The sequence below is a fragment of the Pteropus medius genome, unplaced genomic scaffold (genome assembly GCF_902729225.1).
Source record: "Pteropus medius unplaced genomic scaffold, Ma_sr-lr_union100, whole genome shotgun sequence".
Classification (NCBI taxonomy): domain Eukaryota; kingdom Metazoa; phylum Chordata; class Mammalia; order Chiroptera; family Pteropodidae; genus Pteropus; species Pteropus medius.
The window spans coordinates 1,277,938-1,299,326 of NW_024347867.1; the positions used below are offsets into that span (position 1 = coordinate 1,277,938).

The 21,389-nt window shown below is 33.5% G+C and overlaps 1 protein-coding gene across 1 annotated transcript in view; it reads right to left on the minus strand.

The window, feature by feature from the left end:
* The window catches only part of NRK (Nik related kinase), a 135,500-nt gene that overhangs the window by 63,068 nt on the left and 51,043 nt on the right, over positions 1-21,389 (minus strand). The window contains exons 3-5 of the mRNA XM_039879068.1: positions 18,036-18,092; positions 16,650-16,721; positions 9,154-9,279 (exon numbers count right to left, since the gene is read on the minus strand). Of these exons, the coding sequence (XP_039735002.1) occupies positions 9,154-9,279; positions 16,650-16,721; positions 18,036-18,092 (255 nt within the window). The remainder of the gene's footprint in view (positions 1-9,153; positions 9,280-16,649; positions 16,722-18,035; positions 18,093-21,389) is intronic.

Genomic DNA, 21,389 nt, shown 5'->3' on the forward strand with positions numbered 1-21,389 from the left:
AATATTTTGTGCCACTCCTTTATGGACTGCAATTTTTTTTTTTTGAGAAGTGAGTTGACAGGCTTATGGGTGCTCCCTTATAAGTAACTACATACTTTTCTCTTGCTGCTTTTAAGATTCTTTCTTTGTCTTTAACCTTCGTCATTTTAATTATGATGTGTCTTGGTGTGGGCCTCTTTGGGTTCATCTTGTGTGGGACACTCTGAATTTCCTGGACTTGTATATCTAATTCTTTTGACAGGTTAGGAACATTTTCTGTCATCATTTCTTCAAATAGTTTTTCTATTCCTTGCTTTCTCTCTTCTTATTCTGGTATCCCTATGATGCAGAGGTTGGTACACTTGATATAGTCTTAGAGATTCCTTAAATTATCCTCATTTTTTGGATTTTTTTTCTCGTTGCAGTTCTGATTGAGTGTTTTCTGCTACCCTATCTTCTAACTCACTGATTCAATTCTCTGTTTCAACTAATCTACTGTTGATTCCTTTTAATATATTCTTCGATTTAGTTATTGTACTTCCTATTTCTGAATAATTCTTTTCATGTTTTCTATCTCCACTTTTATGTTTTGTATTTCTTTCTTAAAGTTCACAATGAGCTCATCTACTCTTCCCCTAAGTTCACTGAGCATTCTTATAAACAATGTGTTGAACCCTGCATCTGGTAAGGTTCTTGTCTCTATTTTATTGAGTTCTCTTTATGGAGCTTTATTCTGTTCTTTCATTTGGGACATGTTTCCTTGTCTCCCCATATTGGCTGTCTCCCTGTGTTTATTTCTATGTATTATGTAGGGCTGCTATGTCTCCCAGTTTTAGTAGAGTGGCCTTATGTAGTAGATGTCTTGTGTGGCCCAGTGGCATAGTGACTCCCTGGTCACCTGAGCCTCATGCTCCTGTTGTGGCCCTTGTATGGGTTGTGTGTATGCCCTCCTGTTGTAGTTGAGCATTGGTTATTTTTACACATCAATGGGAGGGATTAACCCTTGTGCTGCCTGATTGTAAGGACTGGCCATGACTACAGTGGAGGAATCTTTGTTCAGAAGCTGACCCTACAGAGCAGGATTTGCTTTAGCAGCCCTCTGGTGCCTGCTCAGTCTGCCCTTTTAGTGTGTCATACTCAGATACAGCCCTGTGGGGTCTAAAGCAAGCTAATGAGTGTGCTGCCCCAGGGATTCCAAGGAGGGGCCCAATGGCAGGACAAACTGGCTCCTGTGCCTTGCCCAGGGCCACCTGGCATGAGCCGCCAAGCAATCTGCAGATAACCACCACCAGCGTTGGGCTTGGAGGTACCTCAAGGGGCCAAGCTGTGAACTGAGGCCAGCTGACACTAGTGCCAAGTCTGGAACTGCTCAGCAAGAGGTACAGGGCTTTCCAAGGCCAGACGTCACTTGTTTAAGTTTTGCAAACCTGTGAGAGGTTTTAGGAAAGTCCACAGCATGAGTCAAGACAGGCCATTTTTATGGAAAAGCCACTGAAAGCTGCTTGAGTTGACCTGTGAGTTGGCTGAGGCAGGGACTCAGGGAATAACCAGACTGGGGCAACCAGTGTTAGCCAGATTAATAGAGACTTAGATATGGCAGTCACCAGCATCTGCATGCTTGGAGAGGGGAGGCCTCAGCAAAGAAACAATGGCTTCTGATAGCACTTCTGTCTGGGAGAAAGCTACCCCTACAGCACTTACCCTCAAGCCAGATCATTCGGTTCCTCCACATTTGTCCCTGGCACCTTTCAACCTGCTACCCTAGCACTGGAGCTCAGAGCAAGTCTGTCAGCCAGGAAGTTCAGATGTGGGCATTTTAGGAAAAATGCCTGGAACTCCAGCAGCCTTCATCTCACTCACTGACAATCTCTGCTGGTTTTCACAGCCAGAAGTTGTGGGAACTTCTCTTTCCACCATGGGAACCCTGGGCTGGGGAGCCTGGTGCGGGGCCAGGAGCCCTTACTCTTCTGGGCGTACCACTGCAGCCAAGAAATTCCTCCTGATTTTTAACCGCCACATGTGTGCATGGTACCACCCCTTTCTATGTTTTTGCTCATCCTACCACTCTCAACATGTCTTCTTTTGTATGTCCTTATTTAGGACATTTATTCAGCCAGATGTCAACTGATTGTGTAGTGTTGTTGTAATTTTTATGTAGTCAAAGGAGAAGGCAAGCAGAGCATTTACTTACTTGGCCATCTTGTGCATACATCCCCAGCTTACGTTTTAAATATTCTTTTTAAATAAAAATATTCTTAAAAGTGATGTCAGAAACATGGCAGAGTGAAAGATGTCCCCAAATCTCTCCCCTTGAAGCAACAATAAACCGAACATCTAAAACTCAACAAAACACCCAACATACACACCAGAATGTCTGAGCTTGGGATCTCCGAATAAGAGCTACCACAGTTCAGAACCGTGGGAATCCAGCAGTAAACTGCGAGAAACAAAGAAACCTCTAGCGGCAGAGCTCCCTGCAGAAGGAGGGGGAAGAGAGAAAGTGCACTGGGTTGCCTGAACAGTCCTGCCTCAGAGAGCTATGAGCTCCACGCAGAGGCAGTGCTGAGGGATCAAGTTAGAAAGCAGAGAAGTGGGGACGTCAGAGAAGCAACAGTTGATTATTACCAGCCGAGGTTGCAAAATGTGAGACTGCGGTGCAGACCCAGGGGGCCCAACCCCCTATATCTTCCAAAATTGAACATCACGGATCCCCAGGGGAATCTGAGCAAACGCTACTAACACTGTCACTAACACTGACAGGGATTGACCGAGAGTAGCAAGCGTGACCGAATATAAGAAAAAAGAGGCATTGTTAAGACTTTATATAAGCAAGGATTCAAAAGGCTTACACGCCACCTACTGGAAACGAAAAGAAAAATGCCAGTTTAGCAACAGGCTAAGGAGAGACCTTTATATAATAAATCTTTATGGATAAATATCAGAATACACTTCCATTAATGCCCAGGCGGAGAAATATTCTGTTAACACCATGAACAACCAAGGTGACATGGCATCTCAGAAAGAAATAGAAAATTCTCCAGAAAATAAACTTAAAGATATAAAAATATGCGACTTAAATGACAGAGAATTCAGGATGGTACTTTGGAAAAAAACTCAATGAGATCCAAAATAATTCATATAAACAATTTCAGGAATTAAAAGAAAAAAAACAACAACAACTGGATGAGCAGAATGAGTTTACTGTAAAAATTAAACCAAAAAAAAAAAAAAAAAACAGAACTTCTGGAGATGAAGAACACACTGCAAGAGATGAAAAATGAAATAGCAAACTTGGGAAATAGAGTCGACCAAAAGGAGGAAACATCAGTGATATCAAAAACAGAAATCTAGAAATAAACCAGAAGGAAGAAGAGAGGTAATCGAAGAATGAAAAATAGTGAAAGAGAAATATAAGAACTAGCTTATAAGGATACATAAGACTAATGGGCATTCTCAAAGGGGAGGAAAAGGAGTAGAGATAGACAACATATTCAGACAAATAGTTGACAAGATTTCCCAAATCTAAGGAATGAGCTGGAACTTGGAATTCAAAAAGTCAATAGAATACCCAATTATCTCAACCTAAAAAGGTCTTCTCTATGACACTTTGTATTAAAATTATCAAAAATCAATGACAAAAAACAAATCTCAGGGCACCCAGAGAAAAGAAGATGGTAACCTATAAAGGAAAACTCATTAGATTATCATCAGACTTCTCAGCACAAACCTTACAAGCCAGAAAAAAATGGAATCAAGTATTCAAACTATTAAATGAAAGGAACTACCAGCCAAGAATAATATACCCAGCAAAGCTCTCCTTTAGATATGAAGGAGAAATAAAGACCTTTCCAGACATACAAAAATGGAGGGAATTCTCCAATACATTGCCTACATTACAGGAAATACTGAAAGGTGTCAGCTCACCTGAAACAAAATGACAAAAAAAATACATAATTAGGACTAAGATGACTATTAGGCAAATAGAAGCAGCGGAGTGCAACCCTTACTAAGAACAGGACATAATAAGCTTGAAATAAGAAGAGATTTGCTATAGCAAGTTAGTAATGAACATTGAGCATACATAGAGACAAATTAAGACAACAATGACTGAAAAGGGAAGGATTCAAAGATCCACATTCACAAAGGGGAAAGGAGATAAGGCACATGCAGAAAAAAATGGCCTACTATATCTATATAATCTATTTATGTCATCTATATCTATATATCTATATCTATCTATATCAATATCTATATCTATATCTTCTCTATCTATATATCTATATCTATATCAATATCTATCTATATCTATATCTATATCTTCTCTATCTATATATCTATATCTATACATCTATATCTATATCTATATTTATATTTATATCTATCTATATCATCTATATCAAATCTATCCTCTGCATATTCATAAACGTAACAACAGAAAAATATTCAGATATGAAGTATATAACATAAAGCATAAAGGACCAAAAGGAAAACCCACAAAATCAAACCAAAATTTAAACAAAAAAACAAAAAAAAAAACAACAAAAAAACCCAGAGACACAAGGACATGGAAGAAATAGAAACACCAAGCTACCAGAAAGCAAAATATAAAATGGCTATAAGATAATCATATAGTTCAATATAGACTCAAAATGAAAAGGTGGAAAATGATATTTCAAGGAAATGGCATTCAGAGAAAAGCGGAAATAGTGATACTAATATCGAATAAAATAGACTTCAAAATAAAAAAAGGTAAAGAAAGATACTGATGGACACATCATAATGATAAAGGGAATCATACACGAAGAAGACTTAACACTTATTAATATCTATGTTCCCAATCAGGGAGCTCCAAAATATATAAAGCAATTACTAAAAGAACTAAAGCAACAGACTAAAATACTATTGTAGTAGGGAACCTAAATACGCCACTGTTGGATATGGACAGATCATCTTAACATAAATCAATAAGGAAATAACTTCCTGAAATGAACAATTAGACCAACTAGACACAATTGACATTTATAGAGCCTCTCATCCCAAAACAGCTGCTTATACAGTCTTCTCTAGTGCACATGGAACATTCTCAAGGAATGACCACCTACTGGGACACAGAGATAGCCTCAACAAATATCAGAGAGTTGAAATATTACCAATCATTTTCTCTGATCATAATGCTTTGAAACTAGAGATCAACTGCAAGAAGAAAGCAGGAAGAACCACAAATATATGGAGATTAAACAACATGCTACTGAAGTATAACTGGGTCAAAGAAGAAATCAAAAGAGATCAAGAGATACATAGAAATGAATGATAATGATAGTACAACATATCAAAACTTTTGGGACAAGGCAAAAGTAGTAAAAAAAGGAAAGTTCATATTATTATAGGCCTATCTCAAAAAACAAGAACCAAGCCCAAATAAACAACCTAATGTTTCATCTTAAAACAATAGAAAAGGAAGAACAAGTGAAGCCTAAACTCAGCAGAAGGAAAGAAATAATCAAAATTAGAGAATTAAATGAAATTGAAAACAAACAAACAAACAAATGTAACAAAGAGCTGGTTCTTTGAGAAAGTTAATAAAATTAACAAACCCCTGGCTAGATTCATTAAAGAAAAAAGAGAAAGGACACAAATAAACAAAGTCAGGGATGAAAGAAGAGGAATTATGACAGACACCGCAAAAATACAAAAGATCCTGCAATAAAATACTATGAAAAAGTATATAACACCAAATTTAACAACCTAGAAGAAACAGATCTGTACTTAGAAAGACACAGCCTCCCTAGGCTGCATCAAGAAGAACTGCAAAATCTAAATAGACGGATCAGCAGCATGGAAATCGAAACGATCATCAAAAACTTACCCAAAAGTACAAGTCCAGGACCAGATGGCTTCAAAAGTTAATTCTACCAAACCTTCAAAGAAGATTTAATACCTATTCTCCTCAAACTCTTCCAAAATGTAGAAGAGAAGGTAATACTTCCTAACTCATTTTATGAGGCCAATATCACCCCGATACCAAAACCTGGTAAAGATAACACAAGAAAAGAAAACTACAGACCAATATCTTTCATGAACATAAATGCAAAAAATCCTAAATAAGATACTAGCAAAACGAAAACAGCTACATGTTAAAAAGATTACACACCACAATCAGGTGGGCTTTTTCCTGGGGGCACCAGGATGGTTCAACATATGCAAATCAATTAACATGATACACCACATTAACAAATTAAAAAATAAGAATCATATGAGCATATCAATACATTCAGAAAAAAATCTTTGAGAAGATACAGCATTCACTTATCAAAACACTTAACAAAGTCGGTATAGAAGGAAAGTACCTTAACATAATAAAGGTCATATACAATAAACTTTCAGCCGACATTATATTTAATAGTGAAAAACTAAATACTTTTTCTCTAAGATCAGGATCAAGACAAGACTGTCCGCTATCACCAGTATTATTCAGTATAACATTGGAGGTCCTAGCAAGTGCAGTCAGGCAAGAGAAAGATGTAAAAGTCATCCAAATAGGAAATGAAGAAGTCAAATTGTCATTATTTGCAGATAACATGATTCTCTATCTAGAAAACCCTAAAGAGTCCACAAAAATACTACAAGAAACAATAAGCAAATACAGTAAAGTTTCTTGATAGAAAATCAATGTTAAAAAATCCATAGCGTTCCTATCCTCTAATAATGAAGTGTCAGAAAAGGAAGTGGAAAAAATAATTCCTTTTGCAATTGCAAAAAGAGAATAAAATACCTAAGAATAATACTAATGAAACATGTAAAGGATCTATTTGATGAAAACTATAAGGCCCTATTAAAAGAAATTGAAGAAGATACAATGAAATGGAAAGATATTCTGTGTTCTTGGATTGGAAGAACCAACATAGTTAAAATGAACTTATTACCTAATGCATTATATAGATTTAATGCAATACCCATCAAAATCCCATCGGCACTTTTTAAAGATATAGAACAAAAAATCATCAGATTTGTATGGAAGCACAAAAGACCCCAAATTGCCAAAGCCATCCTGAGAAAAAGAATGAGGCTGGAGGCATCACTCTGTCTAACTTCAAATTATACTAAAAAAGCGACAAACAAACCAGTGGAATAGAAATTGAGATTCCAGAAGTAAACCCATGTTTATATAGACAAATCATTTTTGACAAAAGATCCAAAAACATACAGTGGAAAAGGAAAGCCTCTTCAATAAATGGTGCTGGGAAAACTGGAAAGCCACATGCAAAAGAATGAAACTAGACTGTTGTCTATCACCACACATGAAAATTAACTTAAAATGGATTAAGGACCTGAATATAAGTCCTGAAACAATAAAAATGCATAGAAGAAAACATAGGAACTAAACTCATGGACCTTGGACTTAAAGAAGATTTTATGAATTTGACCTCAAAGGCAAAGGAAATAAAAGTAAAAATAAATGAATTGGACTACATCAAACTAAAAAGCTTTTGCATAGCAAAATAAACTATCAACAAGGTAAAGAGACAACCATCCAAATGCGAAAACATATTTGCAAGAAACGCCTCCATAAAGGGTCTAATATTCAAAATATACAAAGAACTCATACAATCAATAACAACAAAAATACAAATGATCAAAAAATGGGCAGAGAACCTGAACAGACATTTCTCCCAAGAAGACATACAGATGGCCAACAAGCACATGAAAAGATGCTCAACATTGCTAGCTATTAGGGAAATGCAAATCAAAACCACAATGAGATACCATCTCATACCTGTTAGAATATCTGTAATCAAAAGGACAAGTAATAACAAGTATTTGAGAGGATGTGGAAAAAAAGGTACCCTCATACACTGCTGGTGGGACTGAAAATTGGTACAGCCACTATGGAAATCAGTATGGAGGTTCTTCAAAAAAGCTAAATATTAATCTACCTTAAGATCCAGAAATCTCTCTACTGTGTATTTACTCCAAAATCTGGAAAATCCATATCTGAAAAGACATTTGCACACCAATGTTCATAGCAGCATTACTCACAGCAGCCAGTACATGGAAGCAACTGAAGTATCCTATAATAGATGACTGAATAATGATGCTGTGGTACATATATGTAATGGAATATTACTCAGCCATAAGAAGAGATGAAATACTACCATTTCCAATAATGTGGATGGACCTTGAAGTAATCATGCTAAGCAAAATATGTCAGATAGAAAAACTTGAAAACCACATGCTATCATTTATATGTGCGATGTAAACCTAAAAGCAACAAACAAACAGTACAAACAAGCAGAGACTCATGGACATGGACAATAGACTAGTGGTTACCATATGGTTAGCAGGGGGAGGAGAGGGGGAGGTAGATGGGGTAAAAGTGATCAAATATGTGGTGACAGAAATAAATCTAACTATGGGTGGTGAATACACAATGAAATGTATATATCTGCCTTACTGTTGAATTGTATGCTTGAAACTTACTGGATTTTGTTAATCAGTCATCATAATAAAAAAAAAAAAAAATTCTTGACCAAAGCTCATTTTCCCGTGATTTGACTATTTATCATATAGTGGGAGGCAGCACAAATTTTGGTAACTAGTGTGCATTTCAATTAGACTTTAAAATTTATATCTCATTGATCTGTAATTTGCGATACTCTAGGCATGAAGACTAAGAAAAGAATAAGTCAACCAAAAAATTTGAAAACAGTTTCTAGGAGTCATGTTTAAACATAAGTGTATATACTTAGCAAATACTTCAAATGCACCTATATGCTCATATCAAATGCTAATTAGAACTGATACTTATTCAGTTATTATGTGCAAGTCTGTCAGGTAGTCTCTTTAGCTGTACCTCTATTTTATCAGCAAATGTAGTAATTACATAAAGTTAAAAGCAAAAAAACTATATTAGAAAAAATATGTTAGATATTTCCATTGTTCATTTGAGTCATCCTCCATCTTACCCCCAAGCCCCTTGCCAGGCACTTATTCTTTTCCTGTATTTCTGAACTCCCATCTCCAAAAATCAGAGCATATTTTGTCATATTATTCAGAGCAGTTGAGTACCTAAGTATCCTTGTTGGTGCACAAAAATGACATTCAGCTTATTGAAAGTGCATGTCTTCAAGTGAGGCCTAGTTAGATGGAATAAGATCAAGGTAATTAAATACACACCCAAAGTTGGTGTCTCTGTCCAGGGGGGCTTAGCTTGAAAAATGCACCATAGAAGGACACAATGTTTTTGTGGAAAGAGTATTTCTTCAAAAGGTTAAGTTCAGTCCTGAGATCCTCTTCTTCATCCTGCAGAATAAGAACAGAGAGTAAAGCTATGCTATTCAATGACTGTGGAACTCTAAATATAGATTAAAGAAGGAGAATCCTATGGTAATCCATTATATTCCACAACAATTTACAATAAAATCTCAACTAGAATTACCAGAGAACAGAACTGTGGGTAACTGGGAATTTTAGAGAAATTAAAGGTTAATTGAAATCTTTTAATTCAATGGACTTTTGTGGCTAGCTTTCTTTCCAAGATTCATCTGTTTTATAGCACATATCAGTATTTCATTCCTTTCCATTTATTATTCATTAAGTGATGGACTTTTGGGTTATTTTCATTCTTTGGCTATTATGAATAATGCGACTATGAACATTCTTATCAAGTTTTCATGTCGATATATGTTTTCATTTTTCTTTGGTATATGCCTAGGAATAAAAATGTTAAGTCAAATGCTAATTCTTTGTTTAACATTTTGATGAAATGCCAAATTATTTTCTACAGTGGCTGCACCATTTTACATTCCCTATAGCAAAGATGATTCCAATTTCTCTATATCCTCACAAATATTTATTATTTTCTTTTTATTATTATAACCATCATAGTGGGTATAAAGTGGTAGTATCTCATTGTGGTTCTGATTTGCAAATCTCTGATGACTAATGATGCCAAAGCTCTTTTCATGTGTTTCCTGACCATTTGTATATGATCTTCAGAGGAATGTCTAATTGAAAATCTTTGCCCCTGTTTTTTAATTGGGTTATTTGTCTTTTTATTATTGAATCATAAGATTTATTTAAATGTTTTAGATGCAAGGACTTTATAAGCTATACAATTTCCAAATATTTTCTCTCATTCTGTGAGCTCTCTTTTCACTTTTTTGAGAGTGTCCTTTGAGGTGCAAAATTTTTAATTTTGATGAAATTCAATTTATCAATTTCATGTTTTGTTGTTTGCACGTTTGATGTCATATCTAAAGATCCATTGCCAAATATAAGATCATGAAGATTTACCTCAATGTTTTTTTGTAAGAAAATTTTATAGTTTGAGCTCTTTCATTTAGATCTTTGATCTATTTTGAATAAATTTTCATATAAAGTAGGAGTTCAATTTTATTTTTTTACATGTGGATATGCTGTTGTCTCAGCACTGCTTGCTAAAAAGACTATTCTGTACTGATGAATTGTCTTTGCACCCTTGTCAAAAATCAGTTTACCATGCATATATATAGAAATAGTTCCATTTCATTGATCTATATATACACCTATCCTCATGCTTGTACCACACAGCCTTGATTAGTTTGTGATTCAGTGCACTTTAATGGTATGGCTTTGATCTGTGCTGATCTGTTTTAATACACACACATACACACACACACATATACACACACATATGTATATATACATATATATGTATATATATATGTATATGTATATTTGTATATGTGTATATATGTATAATTTACTTCATATTCATATGAAGTAAAATATGTAAGTGGTCTGTTCTCACTGAACATTTCCGCCCACCAATGGTAACATTTGAGTGTATATTTCTGCAGACATATTTATATGTTAAGGAACTAGCTAAAGATGACAATGATAAATGTGTAGAGATATATTCAACTGTATATATATATATATATATATATATATATATATATATATATATATAGGTTTATATTTTAAATCTAAACAAGCTTATTGGTCTCATTCTATAACTTTCATGTTTTATTTAATAGCTAAAGAACATTTTTCTACACCATATAAAAATAAATGCACTTCCTTTTTATGGATGCATAGCATTGCATTGAATGGAGATATGGGTCAGGGCTAGAGGTGTTGTTTTTAAGGATTATCTACATAATGATAATTGAAGCATCTTTTTGAATGAGACCATCAAGGTAGAGTATTTCAAGATATTTCAAATATTTCAAATATTTCAAGAGATATTTCTAGCAGAAGACAGTATGATGTCATCAGAAAAGATCATCTTCACTGGGAATTAGGGCACCTGGGCTTCAGCACTCATAGCCAAGAGTTGGAAATTTAGTTTCAATTTATCCTTAGAAATCTGATGGAAGATGGAAGCCATTACATATCTTCATGGAATGTTAGTGGAATCAAATGGGATAATATGCTTAAAATTCTTTGAAATCTTTGGAAGAATGTTATAAATGCAAGGTATTATTATATAATATCATCACTACTTGATCTCATTTGAATTAGTCAGAGCGTTATCAGACCTATATACCTCTCTCCACTTCCTACCTTAATCTATGAATAGCAAATTTCATTTCTAGCACATTTGTTATAGTGGGGAATGGGAAGCAATTCAAATGTTGTCTGCTTGTACCATGATAACCAAGTAGTTTTCATAATCATTCTGTAACTCTCCTTAGCTAATATAAAAAAAGCTCTTCACTTCTTAATAATTTGAAAATCATCATTTTTTTTGTATATACAGGTATAATACACTAGAAAAAATATCTTAAAATATTAACTTGAAAAGGTAACAAATAGGAATTTCCAATGAACATATCATTGGTTTATACATTTAGGTGTCATAGTCCTAACTTATAGGAACTTACATAAAAGGAAGTAAGATTTACATACCTGAATAACGTAACTGTTGATTAATACAAGATAGTGAATAATGAAGTTGAGGGTGATGTGAAATACTTGGGAAGTAACCTATACTTAACAAAAGAATCACTACCAAGGTCTTTTGTATTCCTATTAGCTCTAAATTTCATTTGATTGTAATTTTTTTAAAAAAGCTCTCCTATTATATCCATTAAAGTTCATTTGTATAACCTTTTCAGGAATATTCATTGTACAAACTGAAATATATTTATAGTATGTAAAGTAAAAAAGACTATAAATTAAAAACAGTTACATCCTGTTCTGGAATCCAGTGAAAAAGATAACAAGATATAACATTCACTTCTTTTGGGCAATGAAGTAGAAAAGGGCCAATTGGCATGAAAAGCAATAAAGGGCTTAACCTCTATCTTTAGGTCTCCCAAGAATTTCCTTCAATTACCTTGACTTGATGACCTAGGTTTAGGGGAAATATATATCTTTTAGCTGAAGTGAATAAGTAACTGAATATATCTAATCTAGTCAGTTATCATTTTCCTTCCCTGTTTACTTATTTTCTAAGATTGAGTAGAAAAGATGAGCAATTCCTTTTTATATTTACCTATATTGTGGCTGGGGTTTAAAAATAGTTCTTAAATAAATATAACTACTAGGTTTTGTAGTGTCCCCAAGTATTCATAATATATCTTGCAAAAAAAAGAAAGAAAGAAAGAAAGAAAGAAAGAAAGAAAGAAAGAAAGAAAGAAAGAAAGAAAGAAAGAAAGAAGAAGAAGAAGAAGAAGAAGAAGAAGAAGAAGAAGAAGAAGAAGAAGAAGAAAGAGAGAGAGAGAGAGAAAGAAAAAGAAAAAGAAAAAGAAAAAGAAAAAGAAAGAAAGAAAGAAAGAAAGAAAGAAAGAAAGAAAGAAAGAAAGAAAGAAAGAAAAGAAAGAAATAGCCAGCATCTGCAAGCATTCTTTAGCATTTCCCTGGATTTTTCCGTGGATTTATCCATAAATATTCGACTACTAGAAAACAAATCTAAACACCTATTTGTCTTTAGGGAAGGTAATGATGTCTGATTTCTCCAGTTGGAAACCCTGATGGCAGCTTCTCTCTTTGTATTTATTGTGTAATAAAGGCATGAATGAATAAAACAATCAAACTGGAAGAGTAGAATTACATGGAAGTTCAAGTTTCAGTTTCATACCAACCTTTAATAAGTTATTTTCTAATTCCCTTTGCCTGTTTTCTACAAAGCTAAAAGTTGATCCTTGTGGCTTTCATTCTTGCTATATAGGACCCTTAAATATTCTGCTTCTACTGTGGTGTGGCTCTCCTTTGAAATGGTTATACTATCTGCCAACACGTAGAAATAAACTTTAGGAAGTAGCAATTCTATATGTACATGGGCATTCTCAGTTCCTAGTAAGGCAGCTGGGTTCTGCTGAGAAGAAAATACATTCATAAAGTGTGCAATAAACAGAAATGAGATGATGGTGCAAGGATAAGAATACGAACAGCTTAAAGAGAAGCAGAGAACAGACTGAGTCCTTTGACTTGTTTGGTAGTTTGATATTACTGAGCTTCCTTTTCTATCTAGATTAGAAAGCTTATGTTCTCAAGCAAGGATAGTGGCTGGTTTCTAGGTAGCTACGTAGTTACATTTGACCATACTTTTTAACCTTATTTATACGTAGGCCAAATATTCTGGTGCCATTTTATCTATGAGGAACCTGAGGTCTAGACAGGTAAGACCACTTTCCTAAGTTCTTGGCTACTTAGTGGTAGATTTCAGATTTAAATTTATGTTTCTGGACTTACACATTATTGCTATTTCCATAAACTTCTGACAGAAAGAGAAATGTATGCAAGTTACAAACTTCTTATCCAAAGGATTCAAGATGATTTAGAGATGAAAACTGGCTGATCAGCTAGTAGTTATTTTTCCTACTAAAATATATAATCAGAGAATTCAAAGACCCTAACTGTAAAAACTTTTAAGAATGGGTTTCCCACATACATGTAAATTCCCCCAAAACCAATAAATCAAGATCAAATATGTTTGGAAAGCATTAGTGTGTTTGCTATTCTCAATTAACAGGAAGTTGAGCTTGTGAGAAATACATAAGTACATTTATATCCATCGGGCCAAGTGAGTAATTTAAAACTCTCAAATGTATCCAAATAATAGGATGCTATAGCATTTCCTGGCTCAGGGCCAGTTGATTCCACAGTGGCCTGAATATCCTGCTTTTTGTCAAGAAAAGGCAGCTCAAGAATGCCAAAACTTCCTTTGTAAATTCACCTGATTTGAGAATCAAAATTTTTTTCTCTATGAGAAAAATATCAAAGAGGGTTTGGGGAAGATCTTTAAAGGGATTTATCAACACAAATCCTTGATAAAATCAAAATTAGTCAAACAATTAAATTTTTCATACCTTACTTTTCATAGCTTCTTGATTTCCAAGACCATGTTATTAATCAGTACAACCTGATTAATTTGAATTTGCTTTGTCTCTCAAGATACATTGTAAACAAACAGGGCCATTGTACTTACTAGATGAATCATGAAGCTGTTTACCAATACCTTTCTAATATAACTAGAAAGCTTTTATGAAAGTGACTGCGTTAATGGAGAGTTATTTTTAATGTGCCTAAGAGAATGAAGACACAAAATGTTGAAAAATATTTGAATACCAGAAAATTGACTGCAGGGGAGAAAAATTAAGGAAAAAAATCAGTGAGACTGAAAAAAAAAATGGTGTAAATGATAGAAGCTTTGTTCATCCCTCTTGCGACCAAATCAAAGTTGTGACAGAAACATGGAGCAAACAGCAAGCAAAGTCGCCTGGAATCTAAATGAACAGAAATAGTACAACTAAGGAGAGAAATAAGAAGTCACCCTGTATCAGTAGAAGGTAGGAGAGGGTGAAGACGTGAGACTGCCAGGTCCCTAGTGGCTGAGTGGGATAGAGGCTGTGGCAGCTACGGATGTTCCCCTTAAAGGGGACCTGTCCATGAGTGGACTTTCCCAGTGATGGACCAGCTTGTTCCTGACTTCAACATCGGTCCCTAAGCCAGCTATCAGCAGGGTGGGGACCAGAGGGGCACCTGGGGGGGGCACTGGTTGAGTGCAAGAGCCAGAGGTGAGGCTCTCTCTCATTACTTCTCTGTTGAGCCCTCCCCCTTTCCTAGTGTGTAGACTCAGAGCTGCCATTGGTGAGACACCATGGAATTGAATAACAGCGGTCGCTTCCCAGACAAAAATAAGCTAAAGGAATTCATCAATACCAAACCAGTATTACAGGAAATGTTGGAAAGGCTTTTTTTAAGGAGAAAAAAACACGTATCAAAAACAGGAATAAAGAATGGTAATAATTACGTTCCTATCAACAAGTACCTGAAACGGAAAAGAATTAAGTTCTCCAACCCAAAGTTGGAGTGGCTGAATGGATAAGAAAACAAAACCTTACATATGCTGCCTACAAGAGATTCACTCACTTCCGATTAAAAGACACACAGAGACTAAAAGGAAGGGGATGGAAAAAGATATTGCCTTGATGTACCTAGAGAGTATTGCACTGAATAAAATAGGTCGGATAGAAAAAGTCAAATATCACATGATTTCATGTACATGTACAGTTTAAAGAACAAAATAAACAACAACAACAACGGAAACAAACTCATAGATATTCGTACTGCCACTATGGAAAACAGAGAATATTTTGAGGGCTACTAGATGGGAATGGGGTTGGGAGGACGGTGAAAAGGGGCAAAGAGATTAAGAAGTACAAATGGATAGTTACATAATAGACATTGAGATATAATGTGTAGCATAAGAAAAACAGTTAACAATGTTGTAATAAATATGTAAGGGGGAAGAGGATTACTAGATTTAGTGGAGTGATCACTTTGTGAGTTATATAGATCTCTAATCACTATGCTGTACAACTGAAACTGCTATTGTATGCCAACTATAATTGAAAAAAAATCCAATTGAAGTGTACAATATAACTACGTGCAACTAATTGTCTATTATATTTCAATAAAGCTGAAAAAAATTTTTAAATTTTTTAAAAATTTAAAAATCAATGAATTTTATTGATAAGAGTGAGGATTATGCTTTTGGCCCACAGAATACTTTGATAGATCACCAACATCTAGATTATCATCTACTGAAAAATAATTTTCTTTGCCCAATCTTATTCTAGAGCCAGAAAATTATTTGAGACATAGAGACTCTTTTGTAAGGCAGTTAAAAAGCTTCAAGTAGAAAGCATTTGCACAGTTCTTCATGTATTTAAGTACTATGCCAGATATCTGGACTTTTAATCTGGGTAGCCTGTTAGGTTTCTCCTCTCCACTATTGTTCTCACAATAAAAAAGGGTAGTCCTCATTTGGCTCATATGCGATGGCAATGTTTCTTAGAAACATAATGGGGGAAAAGTCAATCCAAAATACCACATAGAAGGTGTGAAAATGGGCTTTGCTTAGGACAATTTTAGGCATAACTTGCTCTTTGTCCAATCATCTATGTTCTGTGGATTTACTCAGTCTTTCACTTGCAGTCAACACTTCGTTATTCAGGGAACGACTTCTTCTTGGTCCTGCTTTCTGAGAGATACTTGTGCTCAAATATGATAAATTGAATATATGTGAATATGTTAAAAATATAAACATGTTATCACTTCCAGAAAAAACATTTTAGTATTGTCCTTCTAAAGATAATGATGTAACAGACAAGATTAATTTAAAGTTGAAAACTAAAGGGAAGACTACTTGGGGTCTAATGGGAATTTTCATTACTCACGCTGTATCTCCAACCGACAGACTTTTGATATTTATTCACTCTCACTCGTCTTCCTATTTCAGGTAAAGGAGTCTGCAAAACCAAGAACAAAATGTTATTAGACCCATTGGTACACTCATAAAATGATTTATTCTTCAGTACTTCATGCTCTTTTAGCACTAAATAGAAGAGTAACATAATATTATTCTTCTCTCAATTTTCACTAATAATTTTAATTTAAAAATCATATTCTTATATATACAGAAACTTGGCACAAAATTCATAGTAACAGATTTAACTGCCATATTAATAGGCAAATTACAATTTGATGTTAATAAAGTGCTATTTCCCCTTACAAAACAAGGTAATTAACACTATCAATGGGCTGAATATGATTTTTAAATATTTCAAAATTTAGAGTTTCTAAAAAGTAAATTAAACATGAGTCAAAGTCTCTCAAGTGAAAACAAGGAAATAAGTATTTTAGGGAGTCCCTCTCAAATAATACCAGGCTGATTATTTGAAAGTCATGGTTTATAGGACAAAGTAAATCCTCAAAACCTCAAAATCTCTTGAAACTCACATTAGTTTGCAATATTTGGCATGTATTGGCAAAACAAAAACCATGCAATTCTTTAAACAGTTTCAGTAATTCACTCCCTTCATAAATTGTAAAAGAACAGTTTATGACATTGACAACAGTTCAGTGAATATGTATAGCTTTTTAAATATAATATTTGAGAATATTCCTTTAGGGTATAGTAAAATGAAAAAATTTTGACCTTTGCTATGCTCATGTTAATATTATCTTCAAAAAGTGATGCACTCATGCTAAGAGAAAGAGGACCAAAGTCAGTGCTTAGCAAATTCTATGACAATATATTTTGAACCATGACACAATTTTATGAATGTTAGTAGGAACAGTGTCAATTAAACTGTCTTTCTTGCTCATCTGTCAGAAAATACAAGAAAAGTGCATCTTTGACAAGTTCTTTCCTTCTACCTGTCACTGAGAATCTAATAGCCTCAATTATCAAAAGGAATAGTTGGAGAAAGAAAAGAGTATGATGGAACACGGAAGGATTAACAATATTAGAAGAAATTGCTTCTTTGCTATCCCTGAAACAGACAATAGACTATAAATAGAAAGAGATAATTTCTTCATTCTTATAGAATACCAAAATATGTCAAACTTTCACTGTGAGTAAAGCATTTTTGTATGTAAATATAATAAATCAATAATAAATATACAAATGGATAAAAATAATATTAAATAATAAAACAAGATTAACATAATTATAATCATGTATACTAATGATTTAAAAATCAAAACAATATATTCTGAGCTGTTTATCCCATGACTATAGTCCATTAAGGGAACAGGATACAGAGAGAATTTAATATTACCTTACGTGCGTTCATCACTTTAACAGCTGTAAATGCACCCGTCTTTTCATGGAGTCCCTGAAACACAGGATAGTAATAAACATCAAATGCTAGCTACCTAGTCAAGCAATTAAAGGCAAAGTGAAAATATTAAAATTCAATAATGTAAAAAAACTACAGCCCATCATGAAACATAAAATATCATATAAAGAATAAATATGAGGTATATATAGAGAACAGGAATATTAAATTATGAACATTTCAAAGAAATACCAAATATTTCATTAAAAAAATCAAGCACATTTATGGAGTAGCTTTGCTTTTTCCCCTTTTTATTACAGTATTGTTGACAAACAACATCATATTAATTTCAGGTGTATGACATAGTGAAATATATCCCTCACAAAGTGATCATCGTGATAAGTCTAGTCACCATGTGTCAGGGTATAAAGTTATAACAATACTGACTATATTCCTTATACTATACATTACATCCTTGTGACTTATTTCTTTTATAACTGGGAGTTTGTACCTATTAATCCCCTTCACTTTTTTTGCCCATCTCCCTAACCCCCTCCACAGTGACAACCATTAGTTTTTTTCTCTGTATCTATGAATTGGTTTCTGTTTTGTTTTGTTTGTTTGTTTGTTTTGTTATGTTTTTTTGTTTTAAATTCTACATATAAGTGAAATCACATGGTATTAGTCTTTACCTGTCTGACTTATTTCACTGACATAATATCCCTTAAGTCCATCCATGTTGTTGCAAATGGCAAGATTTCATTCTTTCTTACGGCTGATTTCATTATTTCATATATATACATGTATATATATATAATATATATATAACACATTGCATATATAATGTATAAAATATATACATAATATATACTGTATAGATACATAATATATATAATATATAAGGTATATATAATGTATATATGTGTATCTATACATTATATATTCTATATAATCCATTCATTTATATATATAATATATAATGTATATATAATGTATGTTTTATATATACATTATATATATTTTATTTTATATATATATAATATATATATATTATATATATATATATATATTATATATATATATAAAAAATCTTCTTTACCCATTCGTTTATCAATGAACACTTAGGTTGCTTCTATATCTTGACTATCGTTAATAATGCTACTATGAACAAAAAGGTGCATATATCTTTTCAAATTAGTGTTTTTATTTTCTTTAGATAAATATCCAGTAGTGGAATGGCTAGGTTGTATGGTAATTTACTTCACGGAGTTTATAATTTCCTTCTTTCTACTTACATTGGACTTTGTTTATTTTTAACTTTTTGAGTGACATCCATACTGTTATCAATAACGGCTGTAGCAATTTAAAATCCCATCAACAATGCAAAAGTGTTCTCTTTTCTCCACATCCTCAACAACACTTGTTATTTGTTGTCTTTTTGATAATAACCATTCTGACAGCTGTGAGGTGATATCTCATTGTCATGGTGATTTTCATTTTCCTGATGATTAGTAAGGTTAAGCATCTTTTCATGTGTTTGTTGGTCATTTGTATGTCTTCTATGGAAAAATGTCTATTCAGGTACACCGACCATTTTTTAATCAGATTTTTTTTTTAATGTTGAGTTTTATGAATTCTTCATATATTTTGAATATTAATCCCTGATCTAGTATATCATTTGCAAATATCTTTTTCTCTATTCAGTAGGTTGCCTTTTTGTTTTGTTGATGCTTTCCTTTGCTTTGCAAAAGTTTTTTTTAGTTTCATGTAGTCCCATTTGATAATTATTGCTTTTGTTGTTATTGCCTGAGGAAACGTATCCAAAAAAATATTTCTAAGGCTGATGTCAAAGAGTTTAATGCCTGTGTTTTCTTCTAGGAGTTTTATGATTTGAGGTCTTGCATTTAAGTCTTTAATCCATTTTGAGTTTATTTTTACACATGGTGTAAGAAAGTAGTCCAGTTCAATTGTTTTCGCATATAACTATCCAGTTTTCTCAGCACCATTTCCCAGGACCTAAACAGAACAGACTGCTTTTCTCCGCTGCACATTCTTATCTCCTTTATCATAAATTAATTGACCATTTAAGCATATTTATTCCTGGGTTCTTTATTCTGTTCCATTGATGTATATATGTTTCAGTGGCAGTAGCATACTGCTTTGATTACTATACATTGCAGTATAGTTTTCAATCAGGGAGCATAATGCCTCCGGCTTTGTTTTTCTTTCTCAAGATTGCTTTAGCTATTTGAGGTCTTCTATGGTGCATACAAATTTTAGGATTATTTGTTTTAGTTTTATGAAAAATGCCATTGGTACTTTGATAGCAATTGAACTTAATCTGTAGATTTCCTTGAGAAGCATCAACACTTTAAGAATATTAATTCTTCCAATCCATGAACATAGTCTTTCCATTTATTTGTGTCATTTTCAATTTTTTCCATCAATGTATTATAGTTTTCAGAGTACAGATCTTTCACCTTCTTGGTTAAATTTAATTCTAGGTATTTTATTATTTTGGATTCAATTGTAAATAAAATTGTTTTCTTAATTTCTCTGGGAGTTCATTTTTAGAGTGTATAGAGGAAAAGCTTTTATGTTTTCATCATTGGGTATAATATTAACTGTGGGTTTGTCATATATGGCCTTTGTTATGTTATAATATGTTCCTCTATACCCACTTTGTTGAGCATTTTTATCATACAAGAAAGTTACATGATGTCAAATGCTTTTTCTGCATCTATTGAGATGATCATATGATTTTTATTCTTTGTTTTGTTAATGTGGTGGATCATGATTACTGATTTGTGGATATTGAACCATCCTTGCCTCCATGGAATAAATCCACTTGATCATGGTCGATGATCCTTTTAATGTATTGTTGAATTCAATTTGCTAGTACTTTGTTGTGAATTTTTGCATCTATGTTCATCAGAAATATTGGCCTCTAATTTTTCTTTTGTAGTGTCGTTGTCTGGTGTGATATCAGGGTAACACTGGCCTCATAAGTTTGAAAGAATTCCTGTCTCTTTAAATTTTGGGGAGAGTTTGAGAAGGATATTAACTCTTATTTAAATGTTTGGTAGAATTAGCCTGTGAAGATGTCTGGTCTTGGCTGTTTGTTGGGAGTTTTTTTGATTAATGATTCAGTTTTATTACTTATAATCACTCTGCTCATATTTTCTGTTTCTTCCTGGTTCAGTCTTAGAAGGTTGTATGTTTCTAGGAATTTATTCATTTCTTCTAGGTTGTCTAATTTTGTTGGCATGTAATCGTTCATCATATTCTCTTATGGTCCTTTGTATTTCTGTGCTATCAGCTGTCACTTCTCTTTCATTTATGATTTTATTTATT